Source organism: Teleopsis dalmanni, chromosome X, assembly GCF_002237135.1.
Source record: "Teleopsis dalmanni isolate 2A chromosome X, ASM223713v2, whole genome shotgun sequence".
Classification (NCBI taxonomy): domain Eukaryota; kingdom Metazoa; phylum Arthropoda; class Insecta; order Diptera; family Diopsidae; genus Teleopsis; species Teleopsis dalmanni.
In genome coordinates this window covers 24,469,086-24,487,064 of record NC_051848.1, presented here as the reverse complement: position 1 = coordinate 24,487,064, position 17,979 = coordinate 24,469,086, and the positions used below count along the sequence as shown (strand labels likewise).

At 30.6% G+C, this 17,979-nt stretch overlaps 1 protein-coding gene across 12 annotated transcripts in view; it reads right to left on the bottom strand.

The window, feature by feature from the left end:
- Positions 1–4,694: 4,694 nt before the first annotated feature.
- The window catches only part of LOC119662531 (serine-rich adhesin for platelets), an 86,335-nt gene continuing 73,050 nt past the window's right edge, over positions 4,695–17,979 (bottom strand). For 11 of the 12 annotated variants that reach the window (XM_038072165.1, XM_038072164.1, XM_038072171.1 and 8 more), the window contains 7 exons: positions 10,497–12,756; positions 10,138–10,414; positions 9,701–9,917; positions 9,364–9,604; positions 9,010–9,268; positions 8,595–8,948; positions 4,695–8,521 (listed from right to left, as the gene is read on the bottom strand). In XM_038072165.1, coding sequence (XP_037928093.1) covers positions 5,788–8,521; positions 8,595–8,948; positions 9,010–9,268; positions 9,364–9,604; positions 9,701–9,917; positions 10,138–10,414; positions 10,497–12,756 — 6,342 coding nt within the window. In that variant the 3' untranslated portion in view covers positions 4,695–5,787. The remainder of the gene's footprint in view (positions 8,522–8,594; positions 8,949–9,009; positions 9,269–9,363; positions 9,605–9,700; positions 9,918–10,137; positions 10,415–10,496; positions 12,757–17,979) is intronic. The other variant, XM_038072175.1, reaches the window with a different exon arrangement.

The following is a 17,979-nucleotide window of genomic DNA, read 5'->3' as shown; positions in this document are numbered from 1 at the left end:
TGGGACATTAAACAATTTAAACTGATATACGTATTTTACATAGTAAAAAAATAAAAAAAAATATAAGAATAACTGTTAAGTGATCCCGCTATCTGACCCATTACTAACGAGAAGAAAGCCGTTAGCACAAACATATTGCTCCTAAACATATATCCGATAGATGTTTTTATGAAAAGTATATCTGATAACAATATCGTAATGCATCCCTTATATACTCTAAGTGCAAGAGTTTATTTACTTGACAAAATATTAACTGATAACAGTTTTAGAAAAATATATATATAGGTTGATAGGCATAATAAAAATATAAAGCATAGACTTTGGCCAAGGTCGTAGCATTGCAGATGAGTAGGAAACTACTCATGTGTCAGTGTCCATTTTTAATTATTAGAAAACCCAAAATCTTTGAATCTATTCGTAGTAGTATTATTAGCTTTATTTTTACTTCATTTTAAATTTGTTGTATTACATAAAAATTAAAAACAATTATATTATATATATAAAGCTTACAGCTATGGCATTTTAGCCATCTGCCGGAAGTTTAAATTAATCTAATAACTAGTTTTTATAAATATTAAATAAATATTATTACTTATAAACTCAATACAATATAAATATTAAATTAAATTATTATACCATAATAATATAATAGATTTCAAATAAATTAATTTTAAAATCTTCGTTAATAATATTTTGCCTATATTTTAATACATCTTTAATAAAAACCGCTAACAATCTCCAGTTGGGGTCATTCAGTATCAGTATGGTTTCATTAACATCGAGCTCAGGTTTACCGAAGTACAGCAATTCAATTTAAGGTTGCATATCGTACACAGTGTGTCTTGACTTTCGTACGGTACATAACGCAATCGTAGGAACTCGCCTCGGGTTTTGAAAATTGTCCTTATTGTTTCTACGTCGTATTGCTCGTGAAAGTAATTATTGACACCCAGATCATAATTCAGCTTACTATATGCATATCTTTGAATCTATTTTCTATCTAACTATATAGACCTGTCATATTTTAAAATTAGTAACATATTTTATAAACTTGGCAGATTGCGTTCCTTCTATTTAAATGAAAGAGTCGCGCATTCTCAAATAGTTGTTGTTTTTACACTAGTTGCTTTAACCTTAAATATTGTTCTGCAGATCCGTGGGACGGACAGTGGTTCATCTGTGGTATCACAATACAGTATTTACGCTTGAATGAGCTTGAGTGCAACAAGACTGTAACTCCAACCTAACCTAACAGTTTGAAACTGGTTTTGATATTCGTTGATAAAATAAATTGCAATAACAAAATGCAAATATATAAAATCAAATGGTACCTAAACGCCTTTCTGGCTTAGATCAATCTAGCTCGCTGGGTACTAAGTCTATTTTTTTCTCTCTTCCCTGATTACTGGAATGAAGAAAGTTTTTTACAAGAAAATAGTTTCTTTTGAGGTTAAAATCAAATCCAATATTAAAAATTATTATAATAAAAACACATAACATTTCATTTTCGTAATTTTTTATATTTCAATATCATTTATTGATGCAATGTGTGTAATGTAATTTTGCCGTAGCAGATCTTTCCATTTAATTTAATATTATTAAGAATTTATATATTATATTGTTAAAACATAATAATAATTAAATTGTAAATTTAATTTTTATTTGTAGTTGTTTTTTTCGTATTTACTTAAAATTTAATAATAATAATAAAGTAGTTGATTTTTTTTTTGAATTTTTTTTGTTTTTTTTTTGTTTAATTACAATTACATAAACGTTTTATTTTAAAATATTTTATTTATTTAATTTTATATAATTAATTATAATTAGAATAATAATAATTAATATATAATAATTACGATATATAATTTATTTCAATATTAATATTTTTATAGTTCTGGGGGAGCGTTTAAATTTATTTATTTTGCTTTTGAGTCGAACAAACGAACGAACGTTTTTTTTTTTAATTTCTTTTGTTTTGCTGCTTTTTAGCTTTTAGCTAGCTTTTTTTACTACATTCAATATTTTAATTATTTTTATTTATTTTTTTTCAGATTTTATATCATATTAATATATAATTTGAGTCTTTTACTTAAAAAAATCGTCATTGATACTATAGATATAGTTCAATAAACAATTTTTTAAGGTGTATTAGTATTGGAGGGCTACACGCTAACTAAACCACAACGTTTATTCCTCTTCCGTTTCTTTCATATATATTCTCAATTATTATATTTACGCTATTAAATTCATTTGTTTTATTTTTTTTTATTTTTCTTTTTTAAGTCAATTTTTATTTTTTTGTTATATGAATTAGTGCTTTTATTTTTATTGCGACTTTTTGACGTTGTGTTTTGTTATTAGAAATATAAAATTTACAAATACAATTTATTCAATTTATTTTTAATGTTTAGTTTATAAAATCAAATTTTTTAAAAAATATAAATTAAAATGCAAATTTCATTGCAAACAATTACAAATAGTTTTTAAATAACATGTATGTAAAATTAATTTAAATGACATTAAAAACATAAAATAAAACATTTAATTTTGCTTCACATAAAACTTTCTAAAAAGAATATTGAAATTAAAAAAACTATATTTTATATGTATAAAATAATTCTAAAAAAATTTAAACTATATACAAATAACATCGAACATTTACTAAAACCATTATCATTTATATTGAGTAATTTTATTATAAAAAATTTGCCTCAGTGAAATTTATAGTATAGTTGTTAAGAAGGTTGCTTGAAGAGACACATTGGCTGGTAGTTCTTTGAGAACCAAGAAGATTAAGAAGGTTACTTGAAGAGTCACATTGGTTGGAAGTTCTTTCAGAACTAAGAAAGGTGAGAAGGTTGCTTGAAGAGACACATTGGCAGAGAATGAGACACATAATTTATTTTAGCACTTTTAAAAAATATTGTATTTCATACTTAATACAAAGTACCATGTATTTGAAAAGCTTGTTTAAATATACAACTTGATTTTTTTTATAATATTTAAGACTCTAAGGTTTCTAAAATATTTAGGAATCCTGGAGGATTAATTTTTAATTGAATTTAGTAGATTTAAAATTTTTTACATCAACTGTATTTGGCAGCTATTATTTAAGAAAAATAATTAGAAAGATATTAATGCATTTATTAGTTTCAATCGTAAAATTTGACGAAACTGTGCAGAAAGTGTTACAAAAATCAAGTTCACCAGGAAAATATTGTAGTGTTTCCGGGCACTAGAAGGTTGAGCATATTCAATACTAAGTATCGATAGATTAAAAAGTTAATTCTACATATACAATGGATCGAAATGGATTATTCATTGCTTCTTAGTTTCTGCTTTAAGTTTATGATTCCTTCTGTATAAAAATAGGGATATCCAGACATAGTTCGGTGTGACTCAGTAATATATAGTGATAAAACGACAATATAGTCTGAAAAGAAACTATGAAACTTCATCACTTCACCGAGTATGTCTGAATATTCTAATATATCCGCAAATTATTGCAATGTACTAACTATAAAAACAATTATTTAGAATTTTTTGGACAATTTCGTTACAATTAGTGAAAGTACAAGAAAAAAAAACTTTAAATTGTTTTGTATTATTTATATAAAATTATTAACTTATAATGAATTAAAAATAAACATGCTTAACTTTTTTATATATATTATAACAACACTGAGACATGGAGTATAAAATCTGCACACTTACGGTACATTAAGCATTTATTTAAACATTACGTTCATTTTCGATAAATTTTTAACTTTTTATTTTAAATTTTTAGAAATTTCAACTTAAATTTTTAAATTTATAGTTTATAATTATCAATATCGACTTTTTAAATTTTTTTTATATTTATTTGATGCATATGAAATTACAATTTTTTTTTACTTTAAATTGATCATTTAAAAAATATTAATTAAGAAAATATACCCTATTTCAAATTATTTTAATTTTGTTTTATTTAAATTTATTTTTTGTATATAATTATTTATGCTTAATTTAATAAGCGCGTTGCTTTTAGTTTATATGCATTTAAGTGATTTATGTTCCTGAAAAAAACACATAACGTAGATGTCTAGTATTTCTTTTTTTTTTTTGTTTGAAACACAAATTTGTTATAAATAATTTGTGCTTAAATAATATAAAAGTATTCATAAAGTTAAGAATATATTAAAAGAAAGAAATAAAAATATAAATCGTTAAAAAAAATTGTAATTCACATGTATATTAGTTATATGTAAAGGTTGTATATATAAAATAAAAAATTTTATTAAAAATTATTAATATAATTTATATATTATTTTATAAGCGCATTTTATGTTTTATGTTTACTTTAGATTTTTAATAAAAATTATATTAAATTATTTCTTCTTTGTGAAAGTTTCTTTTTTGTTTTTTGTAATTTTTCAGTTTACTTTTTTTTTTTTTTAAATTACAAGAAATAAAATTATTCTTATGGAAACGATTAATTTTTATTTGTTTGAAAATAATTATAAATGTTTTTTTTTATTATTACTTTTGCGTACACATCACAGCAGCAGTATATTTAAAATGTGGACGAATAACAAAGAAAAAAAACATTTATTAAATTTTCACAATGTTTATATTTTATAATTATTTTGTAAGTAATAAATAAACTCATATATATTTACTTTTTTACACATTATAATAGTAAAAATTTGTTTACAAAGAGCAGTTCCGATAACACTAAATCATGGTAATTTAATATTTAAATTAATTGATTAATGTAATTATTTGTTTTCTTTACTTTTTATTTTTAGTTGAATGCAGAAAATCAATACAAGACGTTGCCACAAAATTTATATACACATAAATATCCATATAAATGAATAATTTAGAGTTAAGCATTTATAGTATGAGACATGCAATAAATTAGCAAGAAAGATTTGCCTCGTCTTACTTTAAAATGGAGCCATTGATGAGTAGCAGCAGCATACCACTCAGGTATATGGCGAAAAGGTTTGTGCATTTGTTTATTTTGATATCGTAGCGTTTCTCCAAATTGAAATAATTATTTATTTTGCAGCAGACGTTAAATAATTTGCATTTTATCATTCTCTTACTTTTTAATAATTTTTTCAAAATATAACCCCCAAATATATGAAAGTTGCAACAACTGCAGCAAAATATTGTATGCAACTATAAAATGGGAGCATTTTCTCTAATCAGACTTTTTAGAAGTTTTCAGCTTGCAGCAGCAGCAATGAACTTAGCATTCTATATAGTCCTAGTGGTTCTCTATATATATATACATATTTTTTATGTAGTTAAAAAATTTACAATACTTCAACTACCATTCTCAACATGCTCTTTATGCATTTATGCAAATTTGCAATAATTTTGCAAAAAAAAATTTCAATTTCACAATGGATTTTGGATTTCAATTTGTCACATGCCATGTGGCATTAATGCAGACTTTGATTTTACTTATATTATTACGCATTATTCAATTATTTCTAAGTATGTATTTCCTATATTTTAAATATGTTAAACCTAATCTACGTTTACATTTAATTCTATATAAACTGTATCTTTTTACAATGTTCTTATATCAAAGTAGTTTATACTTGTCTACTTAGTTTTTCAGTTAAGTTAACTGTTATGTTAATTTTTATATATTCTCGTTTGGCTATTTAATAATTCCCCTTACATGCATTCACTCAATTTTTATTATAAACTATTGAAAAATGCATAGATTCGTATAAATTAATGTATAAGCTAGTTTTATTTACTTAGTGTACGCGTAGTTCTCCGCAGTACTCATTCATTTTTATCTTCCGCTTCACTACTCGTTGACAAATTGAGTGTTACATCTGAATTGCCACCGGATTGCCGTGTGTGTCGTGTGGAGCGTAGTTCTCTTCGTTTTTCTGGAGGTTGTTCACTTATCGCATGTTCTGCACCCGAGCGAGGACGTTTAAGTCGGCTGGAAGAGCGACGATTTTCTTCCGCAGCAGCAGCTGCAGCCACTGCCGCAGCAACGGCAGCAGGGCTTGACGTCGCGTTGCTAACAACAGCCGCAGCAGCAGCTGCAGCGCTATTAGCGGCATTAGCAGCAGCTTCTAAATCTTCCACACTACCGCCGTGGCTACTACCGGCAGTATTATTAGCAGGTGGTGTTTGTTGTGGTTTCTTCAATATTGGTTGTATGATTAACTCGTCTGCTTCTTCATAAGGTGGTGGCAGTTTTGCTACATCAGCAGCATTTGTTATAGTTAATGAAATACGTGATTCGCTACGTTCGGAACGTTCACTGCTGGAGCTAGCACCAGAACTAATTGGTGGTGCAATTGTTATCGTTGTTTGTGATGGTAAATTTGCAGTTATACCAGCAGAGTTAAGTGGTGTAAGTGTTACTTTATCGGCTTCACTTAAACCTGTAGCGCTTCCACTACGTAAGCTTTTTTCTATGCTTGTCATACCACCACCTAAATTAAGTGGTAATCCAGCTACTAATGCAGCGGCGGCTAATTCATCTTTTGCACTAGCTTGCGATGAATGAGAATCGGCACGTGAACGTTTTGATTTGTGATGATCATCTAGTGCTGTTGAAATTGAACTGCTAGCGGACGATGTTGGTATAAGCGATATACCTGAACCTAAACCAAGCGTTTTTGTATAATAATCCATTTGTTGCTTAAAAGCGTCTTTAGCTGCAGCGTCTTGTTCTCGTTGTCGTTTAGAAGCGCTTGAACTACTACCACTACTCGAAGCAACCGAAGTGCTGGAAAGTGGTGCAGTTAGTCCGGCTAAACTATTTGTCAGACTGGCTATTGAAACCGGACCAGTTAATGGCAATGTTCCGCCAGCAGCAGCTGCAGCAACCGCTTGAGCTGCCATTTCAGCCAGGAAAGCTTGACTTATATCACCGGGCATACCAGGTATTTGCGGTAGTTGTGCAACTGCAGCAGCTGCGGCTGCTTTAGCTGCATTTTTACTTGATGAAGATGATGTTGATGCAGATTGACTACTACTGGCACCGCCCGTTAATGATGATGGTAGTTTACCTTGTGATAATGCTTGTAATGTAGCTAAATCTGATGGTAGGGCGCCACGTGCTAAGGTCTCCATCCATTTTTGTTGCTCTTTAGCGGCTTGTTTTTCTTGAGCAGCTTGGGCCGCTGCTGCTGCAGCGGCTGCTGATGCAATTGAATTACTTGAAGAACGTTTGTCATTAGCGCTGGATGAAGTTGACGCACTTGATACTGGGGTAGGACCCATTGAGTTGATTAGACGAGTAGCTTGTGCTAAATCCATGCCACCCATACGTACAAGTGATTCTACCAAAAGTTGATCAGGACCAGTCATTAGTAGATTTGATAGTTGTGCCATTTCAGCAGAAGCCTGTGCAGCAGCTCGACTTGCAGCTGATTGTCGACTGCCACGAGAACTTGATTGTGAAGTAGATGCTGATGGTTGTGTATTTTGCACATTACTCATACTAGCCATTGCATTCATCAAATTTGCTGCGGCAGATGATGTCGCAGAGGATGAACGAGAATTGCTTGACTTTGATTGCGACTGATGTGACTTAGATTGTGTAGTAGATGATGTACCTGTCGACGAAGTTGCACCACCATTTAATAGATATTGTTGCGCTAATTGATCGTAAGCTGATCCAAGACCACTTGACCCAAGTGAATATGGATTTAAGCCACCTAAACCCATTGGTGGATATAAAAGTGATGGATTGGGAAACAAGAAAGGAAAACCAGCAGCCAATTGTGATGCTGATGCTGCAGCCGCATTTTTACTAGAACTGCCTGAACCACTGGCACTATTATTCGAACCACTAACATTATTGCCCATTGCAGAATTTGTTGCACTTTGCTGCGATACATCACTTTTATTTTTCTTGCTTGAGGAACTACTAGATTGTGCAGTAGCTTTGCTACCACTGCTGCTGCCACCAGCACCAGTAGTACCGCCTAAGCCACTTAATGCAGGACCAGCTGCAGCCATTAATGCCGCTAATGATTGAGCATCCATGCTAGCTAAATTTCCTAGTCCACCCATACCAGCCAAACTAGCGAACAGATTCATATTATTGAGATTTCCTAGACCTGGTATATTTCCCATGCCAGGCATACCAGCAAATGGCATTGACAATAATGGATTTTTCGGATCAAATGCAGCGAGAGGATTTTTAGGATCAAATGCGCCCAATCCTGGTAAACTTGCCAAAAGATTTGGATTAAGTCCAGCTAGCGAGCCAAACTGCATAGCAGAGTTTGCTTGATCTATAGCGGATTGACGAGAAGATTTCTTTGATGAGTTAGACGATGAAGATGACTGCGAAGAGTTCTGTTGTTGTTGCGAATGGCTACTTGAGGAAGTATTGCTCGAAGTGGAAGAAGGTCGACCGCCATGTGATTTACTGGATGTTGTATAGCTGCTATCCATTGCACTCGCTTTAGGAGATGGAGCAGACATTGGATTTTGCATTTGTTCTAACCATTTGGGATCAACTTCATAGGTGGGATTATCAGTTAACCTAAAAAAATTATAATGAAATTTAATGATTTATTGTTTTTCAAGCAGCAGTTATAACCTAATATTTTACTTACCATGGCATTAAACGCTTTAATTGTGGTGCTTTGTTGCCAGTGAGTCGCTTTCCTGTTTGTTTATTTATTACCGGCACTGGTTCTTCGCCTGTAAGGCCTTGTGGGCCAGCCATTGATTGTTGTTGTTGCTGATGTTGGCTGTGTAATTGACCAGATTGTGAAGATACTTTTGACATTTGTGATGTAGTTGGCTGTTGTGAAGACGAGCTGCTACTTTGTTGACGATTAGAACGACGGCTGGAACTACTACTGCTATTGGCAGCACCATAATCCATGCTAAGTTGTTCATTTAAAGGAGAACTCATATCCGACAGCCATTTATTAACTTTGACATCATGAGAATTATATTTTGTGCTAAGAAAAAAAATACATTTTATTATATTAAAATTTTATGATATAAAGTTTAATTTCGTACCTCATCTTCATAGCCTGTTCCATTTCAGCTAACATACTCTCGTATGCCTTGCGCTGTGCTGGAGGTAAGCATTGCATCAATTTTTGCTGTTGCTTCAGGAATGTTTGTGGATCAGTGGCCATCGTTTGTGCTAACAAAGCGTTAAGACTATCTTTCGACGAGAGACCACCCATGGCCATATTTTGTAATGCAGATATGCCACTATTAGATGTTGAGGACGCTGATGACGAAGATGGCATTGATGCACTATTTTTGGATTCTATATAAATAGAGATAAATATGTAAAAATTAATATTTTAATAGTTTAAAAAAAAATTAATATTAAAAATTTTAAACTCAGAGACTCAAACTCACTTCCGGGCACTGTCGTAACAGTGATTGTAAATGGTTTTTGGTTTTGTTGATTTTGATTTGATATTGATGTAGACGGAATAGCTGGTGTAACTGAAACGCTTGGAGGTATTTGTGGTTTCTTTGAAGACGGTAATGATGGATCAGGGAACGTTTTTTGTTCTTTAGCTGCAGATAGACCCAAAACGATTTCATCAAGTTTCTTTCGTTTCTTTTCCTTGCCTACGACAGGTTCTTCAATAGTCTACATATATATAAAGAAGAGTTTATTGAATTTGAAACTTATATAAACTTGTGAAAAGTTAATACTACTATGCACACATATGTGATATATACTTACGCAATTATTTTTCTTCATTAATTTGCTTAATGTGTCGTCAAGCTTGCTCTTGTTACAAGCTGCCGCACTCATGGAGGGGAAGGCTGAACTTAGAGCTGCATGTATACTCGATGTTGAAGATTTTTTACTCATCGAGAAGTCTTGTACCTCACTTAAATCGATAGCACCGGCACTAGAAGCCGATTTGAGCATATCAGCCATATTCATTTTTGGTAAACTATATTTAGAAAAAAAAAAAAAACAAATAATGTTTATTTATTATAGACTGCAAACTGCTTTGCTTTTAATAATAAAATCATTGTAATATTTTTTTCAAATTTTAGGTAATTAATTTAATCCAAGATTATGTCTTATTTTTGAAGTAATTTATTATTCAATTCTTTTTCTTTTTTTTGATTTGATTTAGCAAATTACTATTGTTTGGTTTTTTTTCTCACCTTGATGACAAGTCCATTGGAGCACTAATTGACGGTGGCGGTGTCTTTAGTGGTGGTACAGCGGGTTTATTGAATTGTCCGGAGGATTGACGTGATAATGAGGCATGTTGATGAGCTGGTGGTGGTTGTAATACACTTAAACTGGAAGAAGCAGCGGGTGACGAAGCAGAAGTGCTACGTCGTCCTGAGTTTGTTGTACTAGCTGCGGCGGCTGCTACAGCTGCCGCTGACATTGCTTCCATATTAGCTATTTCTGTTTCCCAGTCTTTACTTCCCACTGAAGGCGAAAAGAAACATTAATGTTAATTTAAACGAACTCGACTAAATAATATTAATAATATTATGAATGTAATACTTACTTCCTTGCGAACTATTAAGAAGTGCGTGCAGTTTTGCGCGTTCTGTTTCAACGTCAATAGCAATATGTCTTTTTCGTTTCTTACTGGTATTTCCTGTTACATTAGCGGTGCTAGTATTAGCAGATGAACTGCCAGGTAAACCTGGTGTTGTTGATGTCATTGACATACCAGGTAACAGACTTGACAAGGAATTGGAACTACCGCCAGAGGCTGCGGCTACTGCTGCAGCCACAGCTGCATTGATACTGGCATCTAAATTAGAAACAGATGTTTTGGTGCTATTTGCAGCAGTTGCGGCACCTGCAACTTGTTGCATTTGAGATGCTTGCAAATGTTTAGTTAAACCTTGATCTGTCGTTATTGTTATGACATCGGGGGTTGTTGAACGGCGTTCGATTGTATTTAAATGTGGTATAGCTTCATGCAATCCAATATTTAAATCTATTCCTTTACAACCCGAGAATGCTGAATAGGTTTTATCTACTGGCCATTTGTTGGTTTCAACGCAAGTGACAATGTGTGCAATGCGACGTTCAAGTGCAAAATCCTTAAACCAACGTATCATACACATTTCCAATTTTGGTTTTTCGTATTTTTGTTTGACAGCTGCAGGTTGTATAACTTCTAAATCAGGAAAACGCGCTTTAAGCTCAGCAGCTTGCTTCTTGCATTCTTCTTCAACCGCCTTGGTAACTGCAGCGACGTCCACAACTTCTTCGGGTTTTGATCTATTTTCTAAAATGGCTATATTTTCTTTCTTAATTTCTATTTCTTTAGTTGTACTTTCATCACGTTTTGGTGGTGTTGATGCGTCCTTGATTTGCACTTCTGCAGATTTGTCTGTAGAAGTTTGTGTTTCATTTGCATCATCAACTGTTTTGTCTGATTTCTTATCAATCAACGTCGATTCACTCGCAGCAGATTTTTCTTCTACTAATTTTGTGTCTTCCACAGAATCTACGGTAGGTTTTTCAGTAGATAATTCAGCCTTATCAGAGTCTATTTGGTTTTTAATTTCTTCAGATTCAGTTCCAGCAACCTTTTCAGTTTCTGTGTTTGTGGTGTCTTTCATTTCAACATCATTTACTGCAGTTGCAGCAACATTTTTGTCTATTTTTTCACTACTGGCAGCTGGTGCTTCTTCTGTATCCATTTTTTCAATTTGTGTAGCAGTTAATTCTGGTTTCTCAGTTACTTTATCGATTGTATCTTCGTTTGCTTTATCCTCTACTCCTGACTTGGTAGGAGTAGTTTCTGTTATTGTTTCCTCTGTACTTTCAGTTGACGTTTTTTTCGTAGTTACTGAGACATCTTTGGACTGTTCAACGGTTGTATCTTCAGCAACTTTCGTAATTATTACGGCATCATCTATGCTTTCTTTTTCAGCAAGATCAGACTTATTCTTTTCAACTATAGGTGCATCATCAACAATTTCGGAACTAGTATCTTTTATTGTTGCATCTGTAGTTTGTTCAGCTTTTGGTTCATTTTTGACTGGTGAGAATTGTTCTTTTTTAATAAGACTGTCTTTGGTCAACAGTTCATCATCTAAATCAATAACTTCATTTTTCACAGGTGCAGCATTTACAGTGGTAGACGCAGCTAGGGCTTGAGCATTTTCAGCTGTAAATGCTTCAAGTTTTATTGTACGCTGTATTTGCGCTTCCAATTCTCGTATAAAACGTTTCTCAGACTCTGCAAAACTGAAATTTGGATCGTTAAATATAAAAGTCTCTGAACGATACAAGCCATGTTTCAGTACGGCAGCAATAAGCTCTTTATCATGTCGTCCAGCCTCCCACCAATCAGGTGTATCAGCATTCATAATGCACAATTTTAGACGTTCTTCCAATTGCGGGTGTCGTGCAACTTCACGTAATTTCGACAAAAGTTCCAGGCGATCTAATATTAACTTAGCATGATCTTCTGTAATATCTTCAATAATTCCTTCAAGGCCACGTTCACTGTCATGCAATTTGACACCAGCCTGTCGCTTACACATTGCTATGAATACTTTATAGTAATCGCTAAGAGTTTCGTCGCTCTTGCGTTCTAAATGCGCCATTTGTTTGAATTTTATCCAATCTGGTGCTAGGGATGTACCCATCGATGTAGGTGGCTGCAGATCAACGCCATAACCAGTTAATACACGCAAAAATTCATATTCTTCGCGCCGATTCCATTTTTTCGGAATACTTTGTAGTCGTTGACTTTCACGTTCCTTAGCGGCCAACTCCATTTTTCCTTGCCGCTCCATCTTCTGTAATATTTAGGAAAATATTTCTTTTTAGGCATTTGTAACAAAAAGTAGTAAAATATGTGTTTATGTGTTTGTATTTGAGTGGGAGTGTAAATGAAGTGTATGCATAGGTTTAAGCAATTGTAATAGAATATGTAAGGGATTTAGTACAGCATATATAGCAAAACTAATTTACTGCTCATAACCAGAGCAGTACACAATGTATTAGATTAAAACTTTTTAAAATTTTATTTAAAATTATTTGAGTTTAATATTTTTATGATGACCCTTGGTTATAAAGCATGTAATATAGTTTAGCCTTTAAAAGTTAGAAGCAGTAAAAAAGTAAATGTGAACTACTTTTTACAGTAGTTATAGTTATATTTACTACTACCAACCGTACGTTGGTTTTAATGTCTGATAAATGGTTTTAATTGATATAATGAACTAAATTAAATGATATGTATGTTAGATGATTATTGATTAAATAATGCAAACTAGTTTTTTTATATATTTAATGAATAACAAAATGTTAATGAGCAGAACAAAAAGATAAAAGCAAATATTAGTAATGATGAGAAAATAATTAATTTTATAACACAAAAATAATAAAGTTTAGAATATTTAAGAATGATATTTTTTTTAAATTTTACTTACAGTCAAATTAGTACCCCAAGTAACCTCTAACATTATAAGTAAATTAACTAAATACATTATTATAATTATTATTTAAATAATAATCTTAAGAATTACCAAAAGAGTATAATATTTACTTGAAATTATTAGCTTATAAGGCAGATACTATTGTAGATTGATATAGATAATATATAGATCTATAATGTATGTGAACTATAAAGCGAGACGGCAATATATGCAAATGAGTATTACGAATTAGTAATTAATAAAAAAAAATTATTAAAAAATATAAAAAAATTAAAGAACGAACTTTATTTACTTAAGTAATTAAACTGTACATTGATAATGTCACACGATATATAACTTTCCCCACAAATTTTAAACCATATCATTTGAGAAGAAACCTCCTCTTCACTCCATTTGTGTAAGCATTCTATGTTCAAGTTAGAACATATCTCTACAGTGTAGTAAGCAGTTTATGAGTGCACTTACATTTAAAAAGAAATAGGTGATATCATGAGGATTAACCCCTATTGGAAACAGATGTAACTTTAATTATTGATCATTTTTCGCTTTTTTATGGAACGGGTAGCCTGGATTGTGTCAAAGGGGGGATATATTTTAAATTATACCGTTACTTCACTAAATTATATATAACAAGAGTGAATAACAGTTTTACTTATATACCATATGAACATAAATATGAATACTTTACAGTATGATATAGTCTACTATTAATTGATTAAGTACTATATTCTAATTGTAGACAACTGATTGACTTCATTATTGCAATAATAATAAAATAATATCACAGCAAAAGCATACAAGCTTGTAGAAGGTATGAGATGTGAATAAATTATATAACATAAAAAGAGATCTTGAGCTATTCGAAATATATATGAGTATCAAAAAGTAACGAGCATTTTGATATTGCATGCGCTGTATTTTATTTATCGACATACGTTTTTTTTTTACGTGTATTGGTTGCACTGCCAATAATATGTTATTTCTTTTCGATTTTGGCAAATCTAGATTTTGTGACCTTATCAAACATGTTAAAAGTAATCCCAATATGCTAAATAAATTTCAGCTGTCAAATAACACAAAACAGCTGTTAATTTTATTATAATGATTAATAAAATCAGGCAAAATAGCTAGAATGTTATAAATTTATCTTGAGTGTTTTACATTTTGTCCAAGACTCACGGATGAAAAAGTTGTTCTAGATTGTCCAGGTTTCACAACGTATTTTATTGTTAAGATACTTTTCTACTTTACCGAAATTCACTGCAACTATCAGTTAGCTCTGATGTTGTGTTTGTGGAGGATAAAACAAAATTCATTTCATTTCATGAAGCAAAATGGTAAAGATAAAAACATGTTGCAACCACGAGTTTTTAAATAGTACCAGAATGCTTTCAGGAAGAACGTTAATGCATTGAAGATGTCCCAAAGCCTGAACATTCTAACAACTCTATCAATGATGAAAACTTAACTAAAGTTAAAGCTTTTATTCTTGTAAGTAGAAGCATTATCCTTAAAGAGGATTGTCGTCATATGGATCATGCAGAATGATGATATGCACTAATGTTTTGGACATATTTCAAAATTTTGTTGTTTATAACAGATTTTGGGGAGTATGTAGTATGTAATATATTGAAAATAAATCATTGAAAAAATCCATGATATCGAATATAAAATTGTTCAAAATAATTTAGGGGGAATTAGAACAAACACTAGGGAAAATAATATAATAAGCATATTATTATTATTAATTATATATTAATAAGCTACCATTTTCAAAAGCTTTATTCACAAGAACATTTCTCGAAAACAAAAAAATTAACTATTCTATAAGTTCGTTTTCTATAGCTATTTTTAAAAGTTGACAAGTTAAATACTTTTTGATATTAAAAATATATATTCGTTAAGCTTTTTAATAAGAAAGATATTTAGTTTATAGGAACACATCTGTTCTATTTTTAAACGAATAATATATTTTAATTAGTTTAATAAACTTTATGAAATACATACATGCCCTAAATTAATATAATATTGAGATACGATTCTTGTTAAAATATACGACAAAGCATAGAAGTTAATTAAAATGTAATACTTCCTCTCCCATATTCAGTACAAGCGATTTTTGCAAATATCGTACCAAATGCCAAGGTTAACAACAAACCGCAGAAAAACTAATGAGAGTGCCATGTACTGACTACATGACGTCGAAATATTTAAATTAATAATACTTTTTAGAGGCATATACGTACGTATATAGGTAATATCTTTCATATATGCATAAAATTTTAAATTAAGTATTATTAATTTTCGAAGAATGTCTTTACTTCACTGCACGTACCAAGAGTCGACGAAATATATGGATGTGTGGATGCAAGCACAATGTTTCTTCTTTATGAATATTTGTGATATAATTTAGTAAATTTTAATAATAAAAATAAGTTTTTATCAGTAGAATAAAATTGTACGCATGAAAGAGTTCAGTTCTGAGATGTTTTTACAAAATGCATGTCGAACTAATTAAAGTAGAATAATACACATAATTGATAAATGCAATGAAACAAATAAATCAATAAAAAATACTATAATACAATGCATAACGAAACACATGTGTTGCCTAGGGTTCTGCTTTAAGAACAAATGTTCATATAATTGATTAAAAACATAAACAATATAGCTATTGAAGAAAAGTACGAGTGTACGATAGTAGTATAGTAAAAACACTTTTGAGTGGGCACTTAACACCAGCCAACTACTGTTTGAGCCAATGAATGATCCAAAAAATTTGAGTGTACAAAAATTGGACGCCTAATAATTTCATATAATTTAATTAAACAAAATATTAAATAAACAATTTCTTTTTATGAATAACCTTTTCAAAAATCTAAAAAAAGAAAACATATAAAAAGATTAAAAAAACATGGAAAAAATAATAGATTAAAAACAAACCATAAGCCGATAAGTAAATAGAATAGAATAGCACACAAATGACTAAATACAATAGCATGAAGCGAGACTTTGAGTATATGAGCCAAACATTTCGTGTTTCGATATATAAAATGTATGGACCTGTAGTCCGACTTATAGATCCTTTGTATTTAATGAGTCACTAACGAATAAGAACATTTTTATTAGTAAGACATGCCTATACATATATTTGCAAATTTTAAATTAGAAATAAAATATGTTGATAAAAATATCTTTATATTGTTCTCTAGTGAAATACAGAAAGAAGTATAAAACTGAATAAAAATATCTCAAAAATGTATTAAAAAAATACTTAGTATCATCGTATACAACTTTTACAGAAACAATAAAGAATTTTTCTGGATTGATCAAGTATACAAATGGCTTAAAATGCTTCAAAAGTTAGCAAGGTCATCCACTCAATACCTGCTGATGGAAACTGCTATAGAGGATATTTGCATTTTTAATAGAAAAATTAGGTAACAAACAACACGTCATTAATCGGTAACACCGAACCCCTGATTAGGTTAGCTAGCAGAGGCTAATGGACGTCACACTGCCAGTTAGTTAGTTATTACCTACTATTAATTCACTAAGTAAACAAATAATAATAATTAACAAACTAAGAAGTAAATAAAAAAAAGTTTCAAAATAACTAATTCTCAATCCATTTTAAAACCGTACATATTACAAAGACATTATAATACTTAGTAAGAACTTCATCACTATGTAGTGTCAATTGACATCCACTTGTTGATATATAATCTTAACCCTATTATATTCCAAAAATTTCAAGAGCAATGAAACCCTTTTATGGTATTTATTTTATTGTTGCAATTTCTAAGTTTTAACAAATATTACTCACACTTTTTTCCAAGAGTTATTAAATTTTTTTTAAGATATCAAAAGTATAAATGATTTATAGCGTCAAGACAAATTATTTATTGGTCATTAAGTAGTAATATTTGAATAGATAGGTACATATAGTGTATATAACAAATTTTGTATCAATTATGATAAAGCAATATTAAACTTAGAAGCCCACATAATAAAAACATATTTAATTACTAATAAGCATATATTGTAACTTATATTTTAAGACACACTGCTCATTTTCCAAAACAAAAAAGACGAAAGACGAAAATGAAATATTTTATGGGTCAGTGGTAGAAATACTATCACTTCAACAAGAAATCTTCTTCAAGAATTAACGAACCCAGAGTGAATAAGCTGAAAACTTTACATAACATGGCTCAACAGATTCATTATTATATTCCAAATAAAACTTTACTCATATTAAATGGATTTCAAAGAAGCTATACGACACACAGTACACTGTTTCGGTTGTAGGACATAGAAATTAAACAGAAAAGATTTCATTTCTGTCGAGATTCTACAGTTCACGACAAAGACGAATCATCCTCAAGATTAGAGTAATTAGGTGAATTCAAATATCAAACATAAAAAATTTCAATAATTAACTTACAAAAACATATAGTTTACTTTTTAAATGGATATTAAAATAATTGTATGTACAACACCAATAAACTGTTATGATATACAAGATAATATCGTTACTATTGCGAAATTGTCTTTTTCTTTTTTGTACATAGTTTTTGC